This window comes from Lissotriton helveticus, chromosome 11, assembly GCF_964261635.1.
Source record: "Lissotriton helveticus chromosome 11, aLisHel1.1, whole genome shotgun sequence".
NCBI classification, from domain to species: Eukaryota; Metazoa; Chordata; class Amphibia; order Caudata; family Salamandridae; genus Lissotriton; species Lissotriton helveticus.
This window is the reverse complement of record NC_136072.1, coordinates 788,657,445-788,676,980: the sequence shown is the minus strand read 5'-3', so window position 1 is coordinate 788,676,980 and position 19,536 is coordinate 788,657,445. Positions and strand designations below refer to the sequence as shown.

General features: G+C 44.6%; 1 protein-coding gene across 1 annotated transcript in view; it reads right to left on the bottom strand.

The window, feature by feature from the left end:
* UBE2D4 (ubiquitin conjugating enzyme E2 D4) overlaps positions 1-12,608 on the bottom strand; it is a 309,227-nt gene extending 296,619 nt beyond the window's left edge. Inside the window, 2 exon segments of the mRNA XM_078666739.1 lie at positions 12,365-12,502; positions 12,504-12,608. Coding sequence (XP_078522865.1) covers positions 12,365-12,502; positions 12,504-12,593 — 228 coding nt within the window. The 5' untranslated portion in view covers positions 12,594-12,608.
* Positions 12,609-19,536: the final 6,928 nt, after the last annotated feature.

The following is a 19,536-nucleotide window of genomic DNA, read 5'->3' as shown; positions in this document are numbered from 1 at the left end:
CATTCTTAGTATAGAAGGACCATTTAATCACCATTAGGTGGTTGCTCAGCCTATCGAATTCTTTAAATACATAGTACTTTCTATTCCGCCCCTTTCTGTACATTTATATACATTACTTCTCTCATTACATTCTGTACAAATTTACACTATATACAATTTTTTAAAACAAAGTCACAGTTGAACAAAAATTACGACTGTAGTGATTCTAACGTGGGATCTAAGTTACAATTCTACAAATGACCGGACTGTTTAAGCAGGTGAAGGAGATGTGAAACCCTCTATAGTTTAAGAGACAGGGAGAGGCCGGTTGCATCACTACCCACCCCCAGACCAAGTGGTGGCAACAGTACCCAATCTAATCTGGGCCTACACACTATTAGCAAGGGTGTAATTTTCTGCATCAGTCTGTACCTTTTAGCAAGGCTGGAGGACGCCTTGATTGATGTATGTTCCCGGAAATTTTGATGAGCTTCTAATTAGTAGGTGCTTTTTAGCGGTTGCTAGATAATGTACAGGAAACAAAACGTTGAATGTGACAACCGAGTCAGAATGGCTCCATCACACGTCCTAATCCTCTAAAAACAAATGCAAGAAATCTATGCGTACCTGTGGCTACCTGGAATAATGCCCCGTGAATTGGTGGATCGAAGTTGCGGTCCCCAATTGATTATATGACCGATATCCCTCTGTTGGGCATCGCAGGGAAGATGTAGAGAAGATGTAGATTCCCAGGTGGATGGACGGAGCTGCCGTAATCTATAAACCCAAAAGGTGCCAGTGGTAAATCGATGGTGGTTATACTAATGTATTGTGCTCTAGCTAGGGGCTACTGTTATTTAAATAAACAAGACAAAAAGTCCTTGAATATGTTGGCTGTATCTAAAGTATATGCCACGTGAGAATCGAATTTTAACCAAGTATTGAGCCCCCACTGTTTTTTAACTACGCGAAAATAATAACAAATCTATGCCAGTTGCGGTTCAGATAAAGTGCGTATATGGAACCCCCACAGCTATTTGGCCTGGCGAAGATGTTAACAAAAAGAGCCATGTCATATACTGCGGTGGACACTAACTGCAAGCGATGCAGAGCAGAATGCCTATGCGGCGACGCGATGATACCGACCCATACAGTCCTTACACATGGGTGCCATTTCAAAGCGTCAGTTCTAGCTAAAGATGCTACCGGTTAGAGTTAAGCTCTTGTCCGTGTGTTCAAGGTACAGTGATTGCCTGCTTCCCCCCCCAATAAAAACGGTCTACACCCGAATATGTCTTTAACATCTATGCCAGAGGTATGCCAGGGAGGGGGGGAATCTCCAGCCATAGCTCTACTTGCAGACTAACTCTGTAACTGTTCCCCGGATACACTGCCGTTAATAGCTGGTGACTTCAACTGCACATTTGAGCCGTTGGCTGTCAACGGCGCAGCAGGTCTACTGGAGGAGGATGCGAGATGGGGAATCCCGCAACTGACGACCGCGCCGATTAAAAAGTGGACACCCATCACTATCCAAATAAATGCCTTGGTGTTGGAACATGCTTTGGTAGCAGTGAACGGACGCACTCCGTCTGACTTCTCCAGAGCGTGTACCTACAATAGAGTTAGTTGCCCCAGTAGAATGGACTACATTCTGGTGGATAGATTGTGGAAACATGTGTTGGATATGGTGGTTATCCCTTCTGTCCATAGTGACCACAACCCCCTAACTCTTTGCCTGTGCAATCTGGTAATCGTGGGGAACCCCCCGTCTAGCAATAGACTAACAATGGCGACAAGAGAAATAGTACCTTCGAACTGCAAAAGGTTCATCAAATGGCACAAATTTGCCATTAATGAGCAAAAGATCAATGCCCTGGGGGAAATCGCTAAAGATCAGACGAAGAAGCTTTCTACACTTTGTGCCGACGATCCCAGGTCCGCCCAGGTCAATATGGTCTATGAGGAGACAATAGATAGGATGGCCGCCCTCTTCCGCGACAGACGTGGGACAAGCCGGCTGCAACGTAGGAAGCCTGCCTCCAGGTGGTATACCCACGACTGCAGGGAGGCCAAGTCTAATTTGATCTGTGCTATCAAAACCCGAGATCGAGATCCAACTGAGGTTCGCCTAGCCCGTGCGGTGTACAGGCGCGCACTTATAGTGGCAAAGAGGGCTTGGGATGATTCCCATAGGGAAGAGTTAAAATTGGCTAGCCAGAATAGGAATGGGGAACGATTTTGGGCTCTGGTGAGAAATAATAATGATGATGGGACAGACCAATCACCTAACCACATCACGGATGGGGAATGGTTTGACCACTTCAGGAAACTGTATGCTGGGGTAGGGCCCCCCCGAGAACACCGAAGCGACAGCTGAATGCACACTACCCCACCATGATATATCCCCATTCATGGATGGAATAGAGCAGAGGGAGGTAGAATCCGCAATCAGTAAAATCATCCAAGGTAAGGCACCGGGCCAGGATGGCATCCCTGCCGATCTGTTCCGTGCCAGCCCCAAGCAATGGTCCAAATTCTTCTCCTTTTTGATCAAGGCTCTCCTCCTAGGGTCTCCAGTCCCAAACTCATGGAAGGGAGCAGAAGTGATCCCTATATATAAGAAGGGGTCAAGGGGTGGCCCCGCCAACTATCATCCGATCAGCCTGATTGACGCTGGTCAGAAGGTGGTTGGCAGGGTCCTCCTAGAAAGGATCCTCTCCTGGGCAGAGGAGAACAACATTATCTCCCCCTTCCAGGCGGGGTTTAGGGCCTGTACAAGCACTGTAGACCAGGCTTTCAGGCTGTTATTACTGCATTGGAAGACAGTTTCGATTAGCAAGGGTGGTCTGTACCTGGCCTTCATCGATCTGAAGACCGCGTTCGATCTGGTCCCCCGAGGGCAGCTGTGGGCGGTAATTCACGAGATGGGGTTCCCTCTGCCCATCCTGCACCTGCTGGCCCGCTGCACGATGGAACCTACGCACGCATTCGGTGGGGCACGAAGGAGCAGGTAACAGAAAAAATCCCGGTGACCAGAGGTGTCCGCCAATAATGTGTCCTGGCGCCTACCCTCTTTTCCCTATTTGTTAATGGGGTTGTTTTCCTTTTTAACTGACATTGATGCTGACGCCCCTAGTCTGGCTGGCGTGAAGGTCCCCGCCATGCTTTTTGCCGACGACACGCTATTAGTTTCCAAAACGCCCATGGGGCTCCAAAAACTACTGGACCGGTTTTGTGTCTTTTGTAACTTAAGGGGCTTGGTTATCAATACTTCCAAAACAAAGCTCCTTTATTTCAATCCCAGTAGAAAAGCTAATCGCACGCTTACTCTCAATGAAGAGCCACTAGAGCGGGTCAAAACGTTCGATTATCTTGGGATTAGGATATCTGACCAACTCAAGTGGAAACCCCACATTGAAAAAATGGCAATAAACCACAAACGGGTCGTGGGCGCCATAAGGAGGGAGCATAGATCCTCAGTCTCAAGACCTATAGCCCCTGCCTTAGAGATCTATTCGGCAAAAGCAATAGGCAGTGCACTGTACGGGGCAGAGCTCTGGGGCTTTAGTAATGTTGACCTGCTAGTAATGGCTGAAAATCAATTCTACAAGGAGTTGTTGTCCATCCCCAGGAGTTCCCCCAGCAAGCCCATTCAATACGATCTTGGACGCAGATCTATCAAAGATCTTATAATTCTGCGTCCGCTTCTTTATTGGGCCCGCCGGTGGCGTACACCAGAGCTAGAGAGCTACGCAGACGGCCTCAAAGAAATCATGAGCTTGCAGGGGTCACATAAAATAGCTTGGCTTTCTAAAATAAAGGAACTTCTGTTGGCCATTGGCCTTTGGGTGGCATGGGAGTCCGGTGCTTCATTGTCCAAACTAGAAGTTAAGCGGGCTTATTGGAGGTGGGTGGACGCCCAGGAATCTAAAGCGGACAACTTGGGCAGACTCACCGATGAGTTTCAACTGTATAAAACTGTACCCTCACTTGAACCCTACATGGACTTTATTAGAACACCCAAAGATAGGGTATTATATGTACAGTTTAGAATAGGTACCCTACCAGTCCGTGAACGCACCTCTAAATGGAAACCCCCCACCAGACGCCTGCCACCTGTCCGCACTGCAGCACCAAATTGGAAACTATCCCACATGTCTTCTTTGTTTGCAGTGCCTATAATAAGCCTAGATCTAAATGGCTAAAACCTGTCTGTCGCCTTCTTGAGACCAGAGGCTATGTCCTAGCATTAAGAATTTTACAATCTGACCCCAACACAGTACTGGCGTGCGGGGTAGCCAAATTCCTTAGTTGGGCGTGGGTGATCAGATGTAAAGCTATGTTACGAATCCTCTTCCAGGCAATTCTTGGTTCCCTATTTCTCTTAAACTCAAAGCTGTAAATTGTTTACTACGGTTTTAAACTGTGTTTTTTACTATTTATTGAGTGTTTTTTAATAATATGAATTGTATTTTAATTGTGATGTGCTTTTAAGATATTATTATATCGAAATAAAGCTTTGTACTACTACTACTAACTTGTAGGCTGCATTTTCTTTTGCACACGTCTCTATGTAAACACATTTACATTGTACTGCATTGTACTTTCACATAGAACCTGCATGTTATTGCGTTCTGTTCTTTTCCTGGGATTAAATCTGAACATACTAGACAAGGGTAAACAACAATGTCCCTTGTTATTCTCTCTGTCCAGACACTACCTCCTCTAAAAATTAAACTTGACAGCTTCTTCTGTTTAAAAGAAACAGCAGCCTGACTACTAAAACTTCGGTATCAGCCAAGTAAGTGATTAAGAATGATATGCCGTTTGCGGAGGTCCTAATGGATCTTTAGGATTTTTCCCTAAATAAGACTGCCAGAATATTGGCAATTTCTTTTGTTATAGCCTCAAGTTTTAATTTTACACGGGGCAACAGGATTTACCCATTAAAAGCCCAAATGTACATAGACCTGTTTTCAAAATCAGGATCCTACCTTCAAACTTTTGAAATAAGAAGTTATGAAGCCGACTCTAATCTAAGGTTGATGGACTCTGGGGGAAGCATCAAGAAGCTTGTATGCCATAGGCACATTAGTTTCAAGAACTAAATAAAATAATCTGTATAATTTTTACGTTGCTATAACTCTTCCATGTCTTAAATATCGGACGATTATAGGTAAATGGAGAGAAATCAAAGTAACTTCACGGACGAGACATGGAATCTCCTACTGACTAGGATAATGGAGTGTGCTTTAAAATGCGCAGACAGCTTACACATCCTTCTTCTTTCCCTTACGGTGAACGTTACAGTAAAATATTCTACTGGAGGGGACGGTTCTATAGCAGAGTTTGCATTGGACAAATGGAATGAGACAACACCCCATGGTTGCAAAAGTTTAAAAATATATATATATATATAACAAATCGTAACAATGTTGTCTGTTGGGTCTCATGTCACCCTGTGCTGCTCACATTTTAGGGCCAGTTTCCCACAAGCAAAGAATGCAGCAAAAATTGTCAACTGCCCAAGTAATTTAATTTTGTCAAAAATGCTTCAGGTTATTCAAGTGTGGGCTTTTCATCTGAAGGCAAAAACTGCAATTTCAGAATGCTTTTAAAGAAGCTCTAATCTTGGAATATATATTTCTCTCAAAGCCTGCAGCTATGAACTGTCCACATTGATTGTGTATTACACCAGGTTGAAGGGCAAGCAGCTGAAGTGAAATTTCTTCTTGGCACAGTGTCCAAAGGTGTGTGCTTGCAAAATCATTTCTAAGCCATTCTTTTAGAGTTTCGATGCAGGAAAACCAGTTCTGTGATTTGCCCCATATGGCAGATGAAAACTTTCATCAATTGATTGTCTCTCACAAATGCCTACTTGAGTTCGAGTAGACTGTATTATACTTTTACTAGGAATGAAGAAAGTCCAAGCACAAAGAACGACCAAGAGAGCAGTGTACAGAATAATGACTTATCAGAACCAGTGCCTTTTTGTAAGAAGTAAACGCTCAATGTGTAGAGACCCAGGACTATCCAGATGGAATGCAGTTGATCAGTATGAAATTGAATTGAGCTATATGGTTTGCATTATGCCAAAAAATGTGTCAAAACTACCTGTCTTGTGGCATCAACAAGCTGTACTGTTCCCTTATTCTTGTTATAAAATTTTAAAAAAAACATTCACAGGGAATGTAATCATTCGAAATGCCACACTTCCTCATCCATCACAGTGCAAAGTAACGAGTCCCACAACACGATAATCGTACCTCGGTGGTTCTCACGCACGATATGGAAAAACTTCCCACATAGAATCAAAACAAAGACAACAAACACCCTTCCAACCAAACACCCTACATGGTGTAGAAAGCGGCCCATGCAGGCAAGTTTTTTAGCACCACACAAAGGGAAATTAAGTGCTATATACATGTTATACAAATCAATGCAGGCTCCACATTGCCTTACTGTACAGTATCTCCTTTGCAACAGGAACACTTCTAAATGAGTTGACAATCCATCAATTGTTACCTACTGTACTGTGCATTGAAGGTGTTCAGATACCAGCAATGAACTAAGTATCATATAGTCCACACCTTTAGACACAATGGACCCTGGATTACTGTTGTGCTGCCAGCTACTTAAATACCTCATACTTTCTTAACACCTTGAACGCTATGGGGATTTTTCTCCTGTGCTGGGATTCTACAGATACCACTATTCATGACGAGCTGGGCTCGTCATCAGCGTAGCAGGAGGCTACTGCATGACGAGCCCAGCTCGTCATGAGCGTCGAAGGGGTTAAAGAGCAACATGCTATTTCAGTTCCTTACCATTTCAATGATAGCTGTCGGCACTCAAATGAATAGGGTACCGGGGGCAGGCATGATTGCTATAGGAATCTGGGTGTGACATCTTCAGGCAGAGATTAAGTCCTCCTGAGGCAGAGATATCTCCCAGTAGTCCACAAAGACCAGAATCATGCCAGATGTTTAGTATAAATGGAGTATGTTAAGATTCCCATTTGGATGTTTTGTATTGCATCATTTATACAGCATTTCACTACATTTATTTTACCCACTGTAGATATCCTACAAACCCTGGCAAGGATATGGCCATCTCAGGAGGATGCTAGCTACTGCTGCCCTAGGCCAAACATTACACTTAGGGCATTGTGGTAAATGTCAAGCAAAGGTTGAGTGAGTTAGGACTATTCTTGCACATGGGTGCTGCTGTGATGTAATAGACAAATAATCTTCAAAGAAGCAAAGTGCCCAAAAGAATTTATGAACTGCTGGTGGCTAGGTTATGTCATATTGGAGAGATCAAGGTTTTTTCTTAAGTAGGCAACAAGGATTCGTCGTTTTCTGGTTTAGGCTTTAGAAGCTTTTCTGGTAAATCTGAAACAGTGTATACCGTTAATAGCTCCAAGACACCTTTAACAAAAGGAAAACAAAGATAGCCATGGGTTCCATATGCCCATTTCTTATATATTTTTTTTTACTTTTTCCAGTCATAAACTTCCTTCGACCTAACAGGCAGAGATGAGCACAGGTTTTTAGGGGCCTTTCCCAATAGTGTGGCCAATAACCTTAATTTGAGTGCAAACGCAAAACATTGGATACCCAAAATTGGAAAAAAGAAAAAAATAATAATAAAAGAGCAAGGATTTCCCCAACATAAACAATGCTAGGACAATCCCTGCAAAATGTATAAAAGAGCACATTGTGCACAGAATGCACATTGCTCAAAACCAAGAGTGGTATCAGAAGCACTAACCCACCTAGATTCAAATTATCAATTACTGAGTTGGAGGTTGGCAAAGGAGAGACACGTACTTTTTTGCAGATCAGCAAGACTATCCACTTTGTTTTGGTCACCTGTTTGAATTAGAAATACAAATGAACAGAGAACAGGCCCAACCAGTCAAGCTTCAAAGAGCCAAATCCTCAGACTGTAGTTCATTTACTGGAGGTTGCTCAGAGACTCCTAATCAACAATGATGAAGCATAGAAAGAGGACATGCTTATTACAAGATACCAACGAGGAGGAAATGGTCCGTTTTTATGAAGACACACTATGGATTACAGATCAGATTTAGTATTAACATGCCATCATAAACCGAGCCGCCTCTTAGTACTTTATTGGTGAAAGTATTTCTTTCCCAAGTCGCAGGTGTCCTGATCCTACAGCAAGAACTGAGCCCACGGAGTTAATTTACTATCTCATTTTGTAGTTCAGAATGGTGTGAGCACCAGCTACAAAAAACATCTGCGTTTACCACTCAGATCTGCTGGTGCTCTTAAATTTTAGAATGTTCCCTTTGCTGCAAGAAACCCTAACAAATTAAGCCAATATAATGTCTTTCCAAGAAGAAATTGGAAGGCCATAATCGAAGTGCTATTTCGCAGGACTTCAAAGGTGGAAATCGATTTCTCATACCATTGACAGTCTTTCAGTTGCATAAAAAGACTTTGTTGGGCATTTCCCAGTCTGCAGTTTCAGCTACAGGAGCCGAGAGCCTCGCCAAACCCGAGGCTTGTGACATTCTATCCATAGTGCGTTAACAATCCTCTGCAAGTTTTAAAAATAGTCTTCCTTCGTGTATGCGAGTGAAACCATGTAGGAGACATTTCAGGCAGCAGTTTTTGTATGTGGAAAAAGGTATTTTCACGCGGAATGTAAGGGAGCATAAGCAGCTCCTGGACATATCTCAGTAAAGTGCAATTTTGACTTAAAGACCAAGAGAATTTCATAATACTGCACGCCATTTGTGTGACGGTTCGGATTACTTGGTCCGGAGTGGGGGAACCGGTCACAATTTTTAACAAAATCAGAGACCACATATTTTATTCGGTCAACTCTTTTAAAAAATAACTTGTTTTTTTCTTCAGAAAGATGTGCACATTTATAAACTTTTGTTAGGTGATGTTAAATCACTGTGCAATTTGATCAATACTTAATTTAATAGTATGTATGTAAAAGGAGTGGCTAAAACTGGGCAACAGTTCCTAATGTAACGTGGCAAGGAATGTGGACGAAAATAACATTGTCACCTCTGGTAGAGCACTGTTGTCATATTTGAGAAGGAAGGAAATTCGTAACCAAAACATTTTACTGGTACTCCCCTGTAAGGACACCCGAAGAAAAAAAAGTGCATTATGCACAAAATGTTTCAGAATTCATTGTGTGATCTCTGGACTGACTTACAGTTACAAAGCTGCTTTGCTACAAAAACAATATTCATGTATTCCAAACTGATAGGCCTTCCATGCGAGCTATTAATTCCAGGCCACAACTCAGCAGTAATGCGAGCTGTTGACTATGAACCACAGAATGAGCTTTTCAACCCTAAGCTTTTCAACCCTAAAATAGCAATCTACATTGCTTAACTCGATCCCAAACTAGGGGAAAAGATTTTTCAACTACGGGCTAAACCAAACAGGACTGCATCCCATCTCGAACAGTGGGGGCTCAAGTACTGGATACCAACAAGCAATTCCGAGGGCCAAGTTATGTTGTCAGAAGCTAATGAAAGTGTTACCTTTAAAACATATACAAACATAATCAAAGCCAGTTAAATATATTCAAGGACCGATTACATGACTTTCTTTGCTGCCCGGTCATATTTTGTTATCACTTTTATGCCACAAGAGAGACCGGGAAACAGAAGCAGAACCATAGACATAGCAGCATTGATATCAAAATACTGCTAAAGGGAAAATAATATCAAAATGCTGCTAAAGGGAAAATAATAAGAACCAATCTCAAGAGTCTTGATTATGATACCCCAATTTAAAAAAACTAGTTTTTATTAGCAATCCCAAATCAAAATCAGATGAGCTCTTTTGCAGACGAAATGGGGCGAGGGATGAAGTTGGATATGTTACTATTGCCAGAACTGGCCAAACTATCTAGGGTTGGCATTAAAACTATTCAAAGTGAAGGTCTGGCAGGCAAGACCACTGTTTAAGGGACTACACCGAAATTGCACAACAAACTTCGATTATCTACGCTAAACACCTAAAACACAGAATTCACTACAATCTGCTTAATTTAAAAATGTTGGTGATACAGAGGATGAGGTCAGAACGCAAACTTTGTTGTGTTGGCCCTAAAGCAAAGTTAGATCCCAGAACGGTTACACTGTTTTCAGACTGATGGGGATAATGAAGACCCAACACTTTTGATGCAAGCAAAAATAGCAATGAAAAACAGGACAACCGAGTAGGGCCTTAACTAGGTTTGCAAATGATAAAACAACAAGCAAACGATATGAAAAAGTCCCAAAAATTACAAACTTCTGGGTCCTAATGTAATATGGTTCCCTCACGCAGACAAAAATCACATTTCCATACTTTAAATCCTGAAGCAACAAACTTCGGAAATCCAGACGTTTATATATTCATTATTTACATAAAATCGCTAAAGTTGCGTACCTGCACTCTTTAGGAAATGCACAAATAGAGTAAGAATGGCTACATCTTCGTGCAGCTGTTTAATGGTAGGGTGGGCAATAAAAATTAAAAAAAAGAAAGGAGGTTTTACAATAATCTTTTCGACCACACATCCTGGGTGAATCTGGACAGTTTCAGCAGCCAGGAATTTGAAAAACGTTTACTGCAAACCATTCACTTCTGTGTTTTGAATATGCATCAACAAAACAAATGGCTTAACATACGCAGAAGCGTTTTAACTGAACAAAGCATGTCGCAATACCATCATAGACTGGCACGAGTTGGTCTGAGGGTACATGAAAGGAGCAAAAAATATTACTTTGAATACTGTTAACAAAAAAGCATGTTTGTCTTGTGGTGAGCTCCAAACTCTTATGACAGGTCACTTTAGAGACACCAGCAGAAAACATAGCGCTCCCAACTGGAGACTGCTTACATCAACCACAATAGCAATAACTCGTATCAACTAATTTAGAGACGTTTGTCTGCTTCGTACATCATCGCAATATTAACAACTTGAACTGTAATCAGAACACTTGGCCTTATATGACCCAATGCCACAATGATGGCTGATCTCAAAGGTTGCAACACGATTGTTGCTACTCACTATTAAAGCTTCGAGTCCTGTAGAGATCGGACCTCAAACAGTAGCCTTTCGCCATTAGTGTGGGCACTCAGGTTGTGTTGCATTGGACTGTGAAGAGTTGGCCTGCTAAATGGTGATCTAAAAGAAGCAGCAGTCAACCAAGGATTAGCGGTAGGGACTGCTGGAAAGTGCCAAATAGAGGCTACCTGTGAGGGATCAGTGTTGAAGGAAGGGGAAAGAGTAGGGCTATTTTGGTGCGCCACAAAGTGGAAGCTGCAAGATAACAGCCAGAATAAGGGTGGGCCAAAGAGCAGGAAGATGCCATATTGAGACTGGTGAGCAAAACATGGAAGAAATAGAATGTCACTTACGACAAGATCTACAATGTGACTGCTAGCAGGTCAACACCAGTGCTAGGATAGAGGGGACAATACTTCATGGGAGAAAGGGATAGGTTGTGATCCAAAGATTGATCACAGGGTGCCGTTGTCAGATAAGAATTGGGGGCTGGGGCGCAAAAAAAAAAAAAAAGGATTTATAAGTATTCGGGTAGACAACTATTGGACGGCTAGTGACCTAGAGGGGAAGATTTACTAGACAGGGATAAAAGGGAATGTCAGTCAGGAATGATTCAGTCGAGGGAGGGATGTCAGATTGTGGCTGAAAAGAAGACAGTTTGGTTTACAGGTCCACCCGAAAGTGATTTACAGACAAGAGCCCATCACCTAATGATTTCATTGGAAAGGAAGTGGTTGGAAATCCAATGAGAAAGTGTGACGCATGATAGGCATCAGGAGGACCACGTCAAAGTAATCCAGCAAGAGGATAGGTCTGTCAGTGGTTAATCTGTGGTGGAATGGTTTGCATCAGTAAACCCTAAGGGGAAGGGGGCATGGGAAATTCTGTGAAACTTGGGCCGCTGGGAGTTTGTAGTGATTCATGTCTGGGGGAGCGTGACGTCAGCTGGTTAACATGTAATGTCCATAGATGACTGGTTGGGTGATGGACAGTAATCACGGAGTGTATGAGATAGAGGCCCATATGAAGGGGAGAAAGTGATTCCTGAAAAAGGGGGGGGGGGGTCAGACAAAGCAGAACAATGTAACGTGTCCTCATCGGAATTAGAAACCAGTGATCTTTGCAGCGGAAGTAACGCGCAATGACACTGATTCATAAGAGAAGGCAGACAGTGTTCCCGGGAGGTCAATGATTCCGAAAGAGGGCAGACTGATTCATGTGGGATAAGGTTTCTCATTCAGACTAAAAATTAGTGCGTACAACGATGGCAAACGACTGGCGACAGCAGGATTCCTAAAACGCTCCTCTACCCTGAATCCACTCTCACCTTCTGAATCCTCTTCAGGGCCATAGCCGCCCGAACACACCGGCCGAAGCGGCTCTCACAAGGTTCCGCGAGGGAGCGATGTAGGGGGTGCGAGGACTGATACTCTGGAAGAGGTTGATGAGTACACGGAACAAAAAAAAACGCGCGTCGAGTCAGGCAACCAGAGAGCACCTTCTTCTACTGACAGGAACCTCTGCGGCGGCCCAGCAGCTCTCTCCGCACTGCGCATGTGCCAAACGGCCAGCACGCGTGCCGTGATGACGTCACAGCACACGCTTTTTCTTCGACGCCTGCACCAGGAACTGTGTTGCTAAAGGAGTTCCATACACCACCGAGGACACGCCCTTCTGTAGTAGACTAAAAGGAGTGGCTCATAAATTGTTTACGCCCCTACGTGCAGAAAGAGCCTTCTGGGAAATGTAGTGAAAAAAGGTGTGCTGGCGGACACCAAATAAGTCTTTTAGAAGCATGTATGGCAGTGTAAGCTCAAGGGTGCGAGTAACGTCTCCACGTAGAAAGGAGCTTTATTAAATAGGGAAGTTGCTGTACAGAATTTGGATCAAAGCCATGAGTTGATTATGGAGTGCTTCTTGTGGCCTTGGACTGACCTCTGCTGGTCAATATGAGAGGCTCGTTAGCACGTTGTATAAATTCTGAGTGATTTGGTACCATGATGCTTTATTGCAGAGGTGGGCAACCGAATACGTATTTTTTTTTGCAGAATGCGAACTGGACCCGAGGGCATTGGAGTACTTAACACGAGCACCGGTTACGTTACACGAGAACACCTTATATTTTTTCTTTTTTCGTAGGCACGGGGAGATTAAATGATTTGCACAGAATGACAGGATTTGGAGGCGATCTAGAGGCTCGAACCTCGGTTTGTCTGCGCCAAAGTCGGCAATCTAGCCGTCAGACCACATCCTCTTGTTGACAAGGAAAGCCGAACAAGAGCATCCTTTGCAAAGGCTGAGCTTTAGAAATGTTTTCCATGTAAATCATACAACAAACACCCCGTAAAATATGACAAAGCCACTTAAAAACTTGAAAAGTGCTCTTTTTTAACATGCCAAAGCTTTGAAATTAATAAGTCACATTATAGGTTCATTTTAAGCGTCGGCGCGCAAATCCATCTCAATTTCTAGCTCATGGGGTGCGCCAACTGCGAGGACCGAGAGCGGACACAAATAGGACCTTGGTGGTCACCGACTGGAAGCTCAATCAATCAATCAGGGGTTTGTTAAGCGCGACTAACCCGTGAGGGTCTCATGGCGTTGGGGGGGGGGGGGATGGCAGGATCCAATCCATCAAGGAGGGGGTCTTTCGAAGAGCCAGGTTTTGAGGTTTCTTGCGAAGAAGGGGAGCAATGTTGTCTGTCTGTGGTGCGGGAGGGAGTTCCAGCCTTTGGCCGCAAAGAAGGAGACGGAGCGGCCTCCCGATCTGGTCTTTCTGGTGCGGGGGACCACGGCGTAGAAGAGCTGGGCTGATCGTAGGGTCCTTTGGGGTGCGTGGAATTTGAGTCGGCTGTTCAGGTATGCTGGTCCATTGCCATTGAGGGAAAAGGCATATTACTGCTAAAACATTCTCATTACAATAACGGACAAGGTTGCTTGTTTCAATGCATTATACAGTGAATAGCCAAATTACAATAAGGGTGTAATGAACATAGCTGCCAAGGTTTCATATTGCTATGTGTGACATTTTCATAGTTTCACTGTAATTATGAGTGACATTTCAACGCTATGAGTGACACTTTCTCGCGTGCAAAATCAAGTAACGAAGATGAGATATACATATAAATATCAGAAATTGCACCCATTTGAGCAACAAGAAACTCTAAGAAGATCTTGCCCCAAGAATGCATTGTCCTACATAGAATACGTCTAATTTTGGTCGCTCCACCTATTAATATGGTGTGATCCTTGTCAAATCACCCGATCTTCCTGAACTCAGCTTCGTTACCTACAAAATAGGATTGCTTGGAAACAGGTTGTCTACCAGTATTAGATGCTGTTTAAAAACCAAACACCTACCTTCTCTTAGTGATTATTATTTCTGAAATGATCATCTTTCAAGAGCCGCCTTTGGGGTACTGTATGCATTAAAATATTTCAAAGGAGCTACGGGGGAACATGTTTTCTAAGAGTGGCTATCTCACAAGGTGTTAAGATGTTTTTTCTGTGAGCTACTTCACTCTGACCTGTGTTTTACCTCAGTCCAAAAGAGTATAAAAAATAGCTGAGGACAGAAGAATTTCAGCTACTAATACGACCAGCACTGCGAGGCAGGATTCATCATGTGATATAGTGTGACGTTGTGGCAAGAAGGAGGACAGGGTGAACACAATCTAATCTTAGCCTAAGCTCAGTTCATAATGCTCTTTTTATTGACAGAAAATCGATTATCACATGAAGTAATGAAGAGAAAGTGGGATTGGTAAAACAAAATATGTGCCTAAGAACACAGTGTTTGGTTAAGCGGGGATACTAGGATTAATCCCAGAGTTTCTGGTTTTACTTTGTACAAATCAGTCACCAGATGGGTATCTGTTTGTCTTTTTTTACCTCAAATGTTAATGCTTTCTTTTTAACTTTGTGCACAAGGATAGAGTGAGGCGGTCAGGCAGAAGCCACATGAAAGTTTAGCTCATTTTGGGCTCGAGGTTCCAAGATGATCTCTCTCGATCTGAGCCAAAGCCCGGCATCTGTCTCAAGCCCGGCTCAAGCTTTAAATGGCTCACTCACCTCTACTTTGCTACACGGACTGGACATATGTTTTTCTGAATCCTGGGGGTATGGTATTTTATTTGTATATTTTTTATATATTATTTGTGTGTAATGAAACTGTAGGAAGGGAAGAGAATGTAAAGTTTCCTGGCTATTGAGGAGGAAATGTTTGTTTCAATTGAATTATTAGTTGCTGGGGCATTTCCACTCACAGTCCTGAGCACTTTTTATGTGTTGCCTAGCCAGGGCATGCAGTGCCTCTTCAGGAACTTTTGTTTTCTAACAGTTTGCTTGGAAGCCACTCATTGTTTAGCACTGGTTGAATTCATTGTGAATCTCATTTTCTTGCCTCTTATTGGTCAGCTGTAATAAGCTTCCTTCCTCTTTGTGTGTTTGTCCCTAAACTAGAGCATGGACAAATTGCTTGTGAGCTTCTACTGCTCATTATTTTTAGGTGCTACTTATTTCTTTGTGTTTAAACATTGTACAAGAGACAGTCTTTTTTTCAGCTGGCTTCCTTGTGCACTTTTCCACTGTTAGACCTGGCGGCCCTTTAGGTGGTCCCTCCTATTATTTATTTATTTTGTTTCCTTTTTGCCTCCTAAGTTTTCTATTTTTTTTATGTTCACTGGAAATTTTTGATGTTGTCCAAGGGGTTAGGTGTTAACTTGTCCTTAAAACTGTTTGAAGCCCAGTCACCCTCACAAAATGGTGAACGCAGTGATATAAAATGGTGGCTGTCAACTTTCAGTGAACTTTATCTTAGGGACTGGCCCATAGACTAATGTGAGGAATCTAGAACCTTCTGGCTGATTCTGGACACAAGGGACCAAGGGTATATAAGGCCAAATCCTGGACGGCCATTTTGTCATCTGAGAGTCAGTTGGAGTGCAGGCTGTGGTGCTAGGGGGTTAGGACACCCAGAGGGTTGACTTCTTCTTAAGGGTTGCCTCCTTACTGCGGTCACCATCCCTCTACCCATAGATCTGGCCCTAATTATTTACGCCTGTGTCCCTGGCTATAAGGCCCTCACTGGTCAAGAGGAACCGAATCTGTGAGACTGCTGGTGGGTTGAGCTGAGGGGAAACGTTCTGCCCCGCTATCCAGCTGAAGTAACCTGACCAGGAATTCTGAAAAAGTATCGGAAGGGTAGGGACTGGACGAAGGTAACTTTACAGCCTTTTTCTTACCCCTTCCCCTTTCTCTTGACAACTTTCTCCTGCACCACCTGTCCCCACTAACCTGTGCCGTGAAGCGCTACCGGGAGGGTGTTCTTCCCCCCCCTTTTAGGCTTGTTGTTTGCCGGTGTGTCCGCTGAGCTGGGGACCATCGGTAGAGTTGCCTCGAGTCTGGCGGCGACCCAGGGAAGGGTTGTGGGGACTCCCAATTGAGGAAAGTTGAGAGAGGAGCCGGTGAGGGAAGTGTCCCGGGAGTTGCTGTCGCTGTGAGCTGGAAGCGGAATAAGCGGAAGATTGAAATTGTAGTGACTCATTGCTGCGCAGGCCCCATAGGGGTGGAACACTTCTCACAAGGGGGCGGAGCGGTATTGAGGGAGCTGCTGTTTGCCAGTGGGTCCGGAGGAGGATCTTCCGGTTGCCTGAGAAGAGAGAGGCGGTGCCGCATTGAATCCACTGAACACCCACGCAGGCCCAGAAGCGCGGTTCGGCAAGGAAACGGCGGAAGTGCCCGGGTGAGATGTCGGGGTGAGGTGAATACAGAGACTCCGTCAGCAAGAGCGTCCTCCCCTCAGTGAGGGCTCTGAGGTAGAGTGGCCTGGCCTGAGAGGGAGCGGACGCAGGACGGAAAGGCTGACGGTGGAGTGTGAACTCTTTGCAGCTGCCAGAGACGGCTGTACCGGAACACAGGCGCTCTTGGCTCAAGTAAGCGGGGATCTGAGGGTTGGTGAGAGACTTGCAATCAAAAGCTGGAGCCACAGGTCCTAGTGGCTAGTCATCCATAAAGTCCCTAGACAAACTGTTGCGCTGGTCAGGAGATCCTGAACTGGCAGGACAAGTAAGGTAAAGCTGGGGGCCATTGCAGCACGAGACTTTTGAACCTTCGTATGATATTGACTGTAATACCAGCGTAACAGGAGGGAATTATTCTGGCTCCTGCTGCGTAAGCACCTAATGCAAATTTACATGAGCAAGTGGTAAAAAGAGGGCTCCAGACTGATCCACAGTTGGTTGCTAGCGGATCTGATTTAATGTAAAAAAAAAATTATATTGAGCCTTGCTTAAAACCACCAAGAACGGGCTATAACTTGAAAGAAGAAGTGTAATTGGTTAATTATTTGAATCTAGAGAACAATGTACTGTTGAATATTTATTGATGCAAGAAGTTAATGGTGGAGGTATCTGATGTGAGTAGCTATAACGTATCTTACAAAACAAGAAAGCTTAAAGTATTTTTATAAAAGTGAACCGTATTTTTCTAACCTGGTGTAGTGTCATTATTTTTGAGTGGATGGGCACTGGGTTCCTGTGAGGGTGTGACGCAAGCTTAGCACATGTTGCCTTGAGGTTAGACCTTCCTACTCTGAGCCAGGCTACCCCCTGTGGACTGGTGACCCCAACTCCAACATAATTGGTGTTCAGTGGTGGGATTAGAGCTTGTGCTTGCGTCCACTCAGCAGTAGCTTAGTGTGCTCCACAGACCTACACCTGGAGTTTTCTCTTAGCGGACTCCCTAATTACAGTTTTGCTTTTCCAAATTCTTTCCTGGTGGTGGGTGGAGGAAGCCCTCACGTGATACCCTTCCTTGAATTCTTCCAAGTGGCTGTTTGATACCCTGTTGGCAAAATGGAATTTGATTTGGAAGAGTTGGAGACCTATACTGCAGCACAACTCAGAGAATTTTGTCAGAGAAAGGGGGTGTTTTTCAAGCGAGGTGCGAAAAAGAGTGAACTTTAAACTAGCTTAAGGGCATGGGAGGAAGCTCACTTAGATGGGAAGTTGGAGGAGGAAGAGGGGGATCGGGACACTGTCATTGGAGTGGATGTACTGTATCAAACCGAAGGGGGGAACCTACTAACAGGTCCTAGGACACTTTCGAGGGAGGGCAGTAGTGTCTCTGTAAGGAGCTTGACCGAAGCCGAATTAGCTGACCGGAGAGAGAAAAGGCAGATGAAGTGGGAGCTAGCTAGGTTGGAGAAGAAGAGGAAGGAAAAGAGGATGGCTCATGAGTTGAGTCTTAGGGAGTTAGACCTCAAGGCCCTGCAATTAGGGACTCCCAATACTCCTGTTGGTGGCAGCGAATCCAAAGACACAACCAGGGAACCCAGACCCTATTTGCCAAAGGACGTAGTCGCCAGCTACAGCGCAGGGGATGACATTGTGAAATGGTTGGCTGCCTATGAGGTCTCCTTAAGAGCCCATGGGATATTGGAAAAACACTGGGAGGGTGGCTTGTACAAATACATGTATCCTGCAGGAAGGGATATACTTTTGGCCCTAGAGCAGGGGGAGCAGACCCATTACCCCACCATGAAAGTGGCGCTGATAAAAAAGGTTGGGCTGACTCCCGAAAAGTACCGTCAGAAGTTTAGAAGCAGTCACAAACTGGCCACACAAAATTGGGTGGATTTCCTAGACTATGCAAAGAAGGCCCTAGAGGGTTGGGTGCAAGGCAGCGAGGTGGGGGACTACGAGGGGTTGTATGATCTTATCCTCAAGGAGCACCTAGTCGAGAAATGTTTTCCCGAGCTGCGACAACAACTGGTGGACAGCAAGCTGACCAGCCCCCGGAAGCTTGCTGTGGAGGCGGACATCTGGGCTAGTACCCGGGTGTCCTTAAAGGGGACTGGAGGGGATTCCCAAAGGACCGGACAGGGCACTCCCCAGAAGAAAGAGGGGGAGATAAAAAGAGGGAGTTCTCAAGAGGCCCCCAAAACAGTTTCCAGGGAAAGGGAACAGGATTTATTCCCAAGGCTAACCCGCCAAGAAACCCTCATCCTGACCATAGTCAGCAGCCAAGGGTTGTCCGCTGCTATGAGTGTGGTGGGGTTGGGCACTATAAAGGTGATGTCAAGTGCCCAAAGAGACCACCCCCTCCCACTGGAGGAAAAGCCCCGGGAGTAGCTAGTGTAGTGCTCGCGGAGGAGTTGCCCTTAGATAAGGGGGGGGAGTGGGCGGGAGTCACTTTAGTGTCCCTGGGAGATCGTGAGATGGTTCCTAAGATCCAGGTGCCCTCAAATACTACCAAGTATGGGCAGTGGGTCACCATCAATGGCCAAAGAGGGGAAGCTGAGAGACACAGGAGCCAGTATGACTATGGTAAGGAGTCATCTGGTGTCTCCAGAGCAGGTGATTCCACATGTACTCCATCCCGCCACGATGACTGACGGCAGAATGGGTCACTACCCGGTGGCCGAGGTTCTATTTAAGTGGGAAGGGGTTGCAGGTCTACTTCGAGTTGCCGTAAGCCCTGCCGTGCCAGTTGATTGTT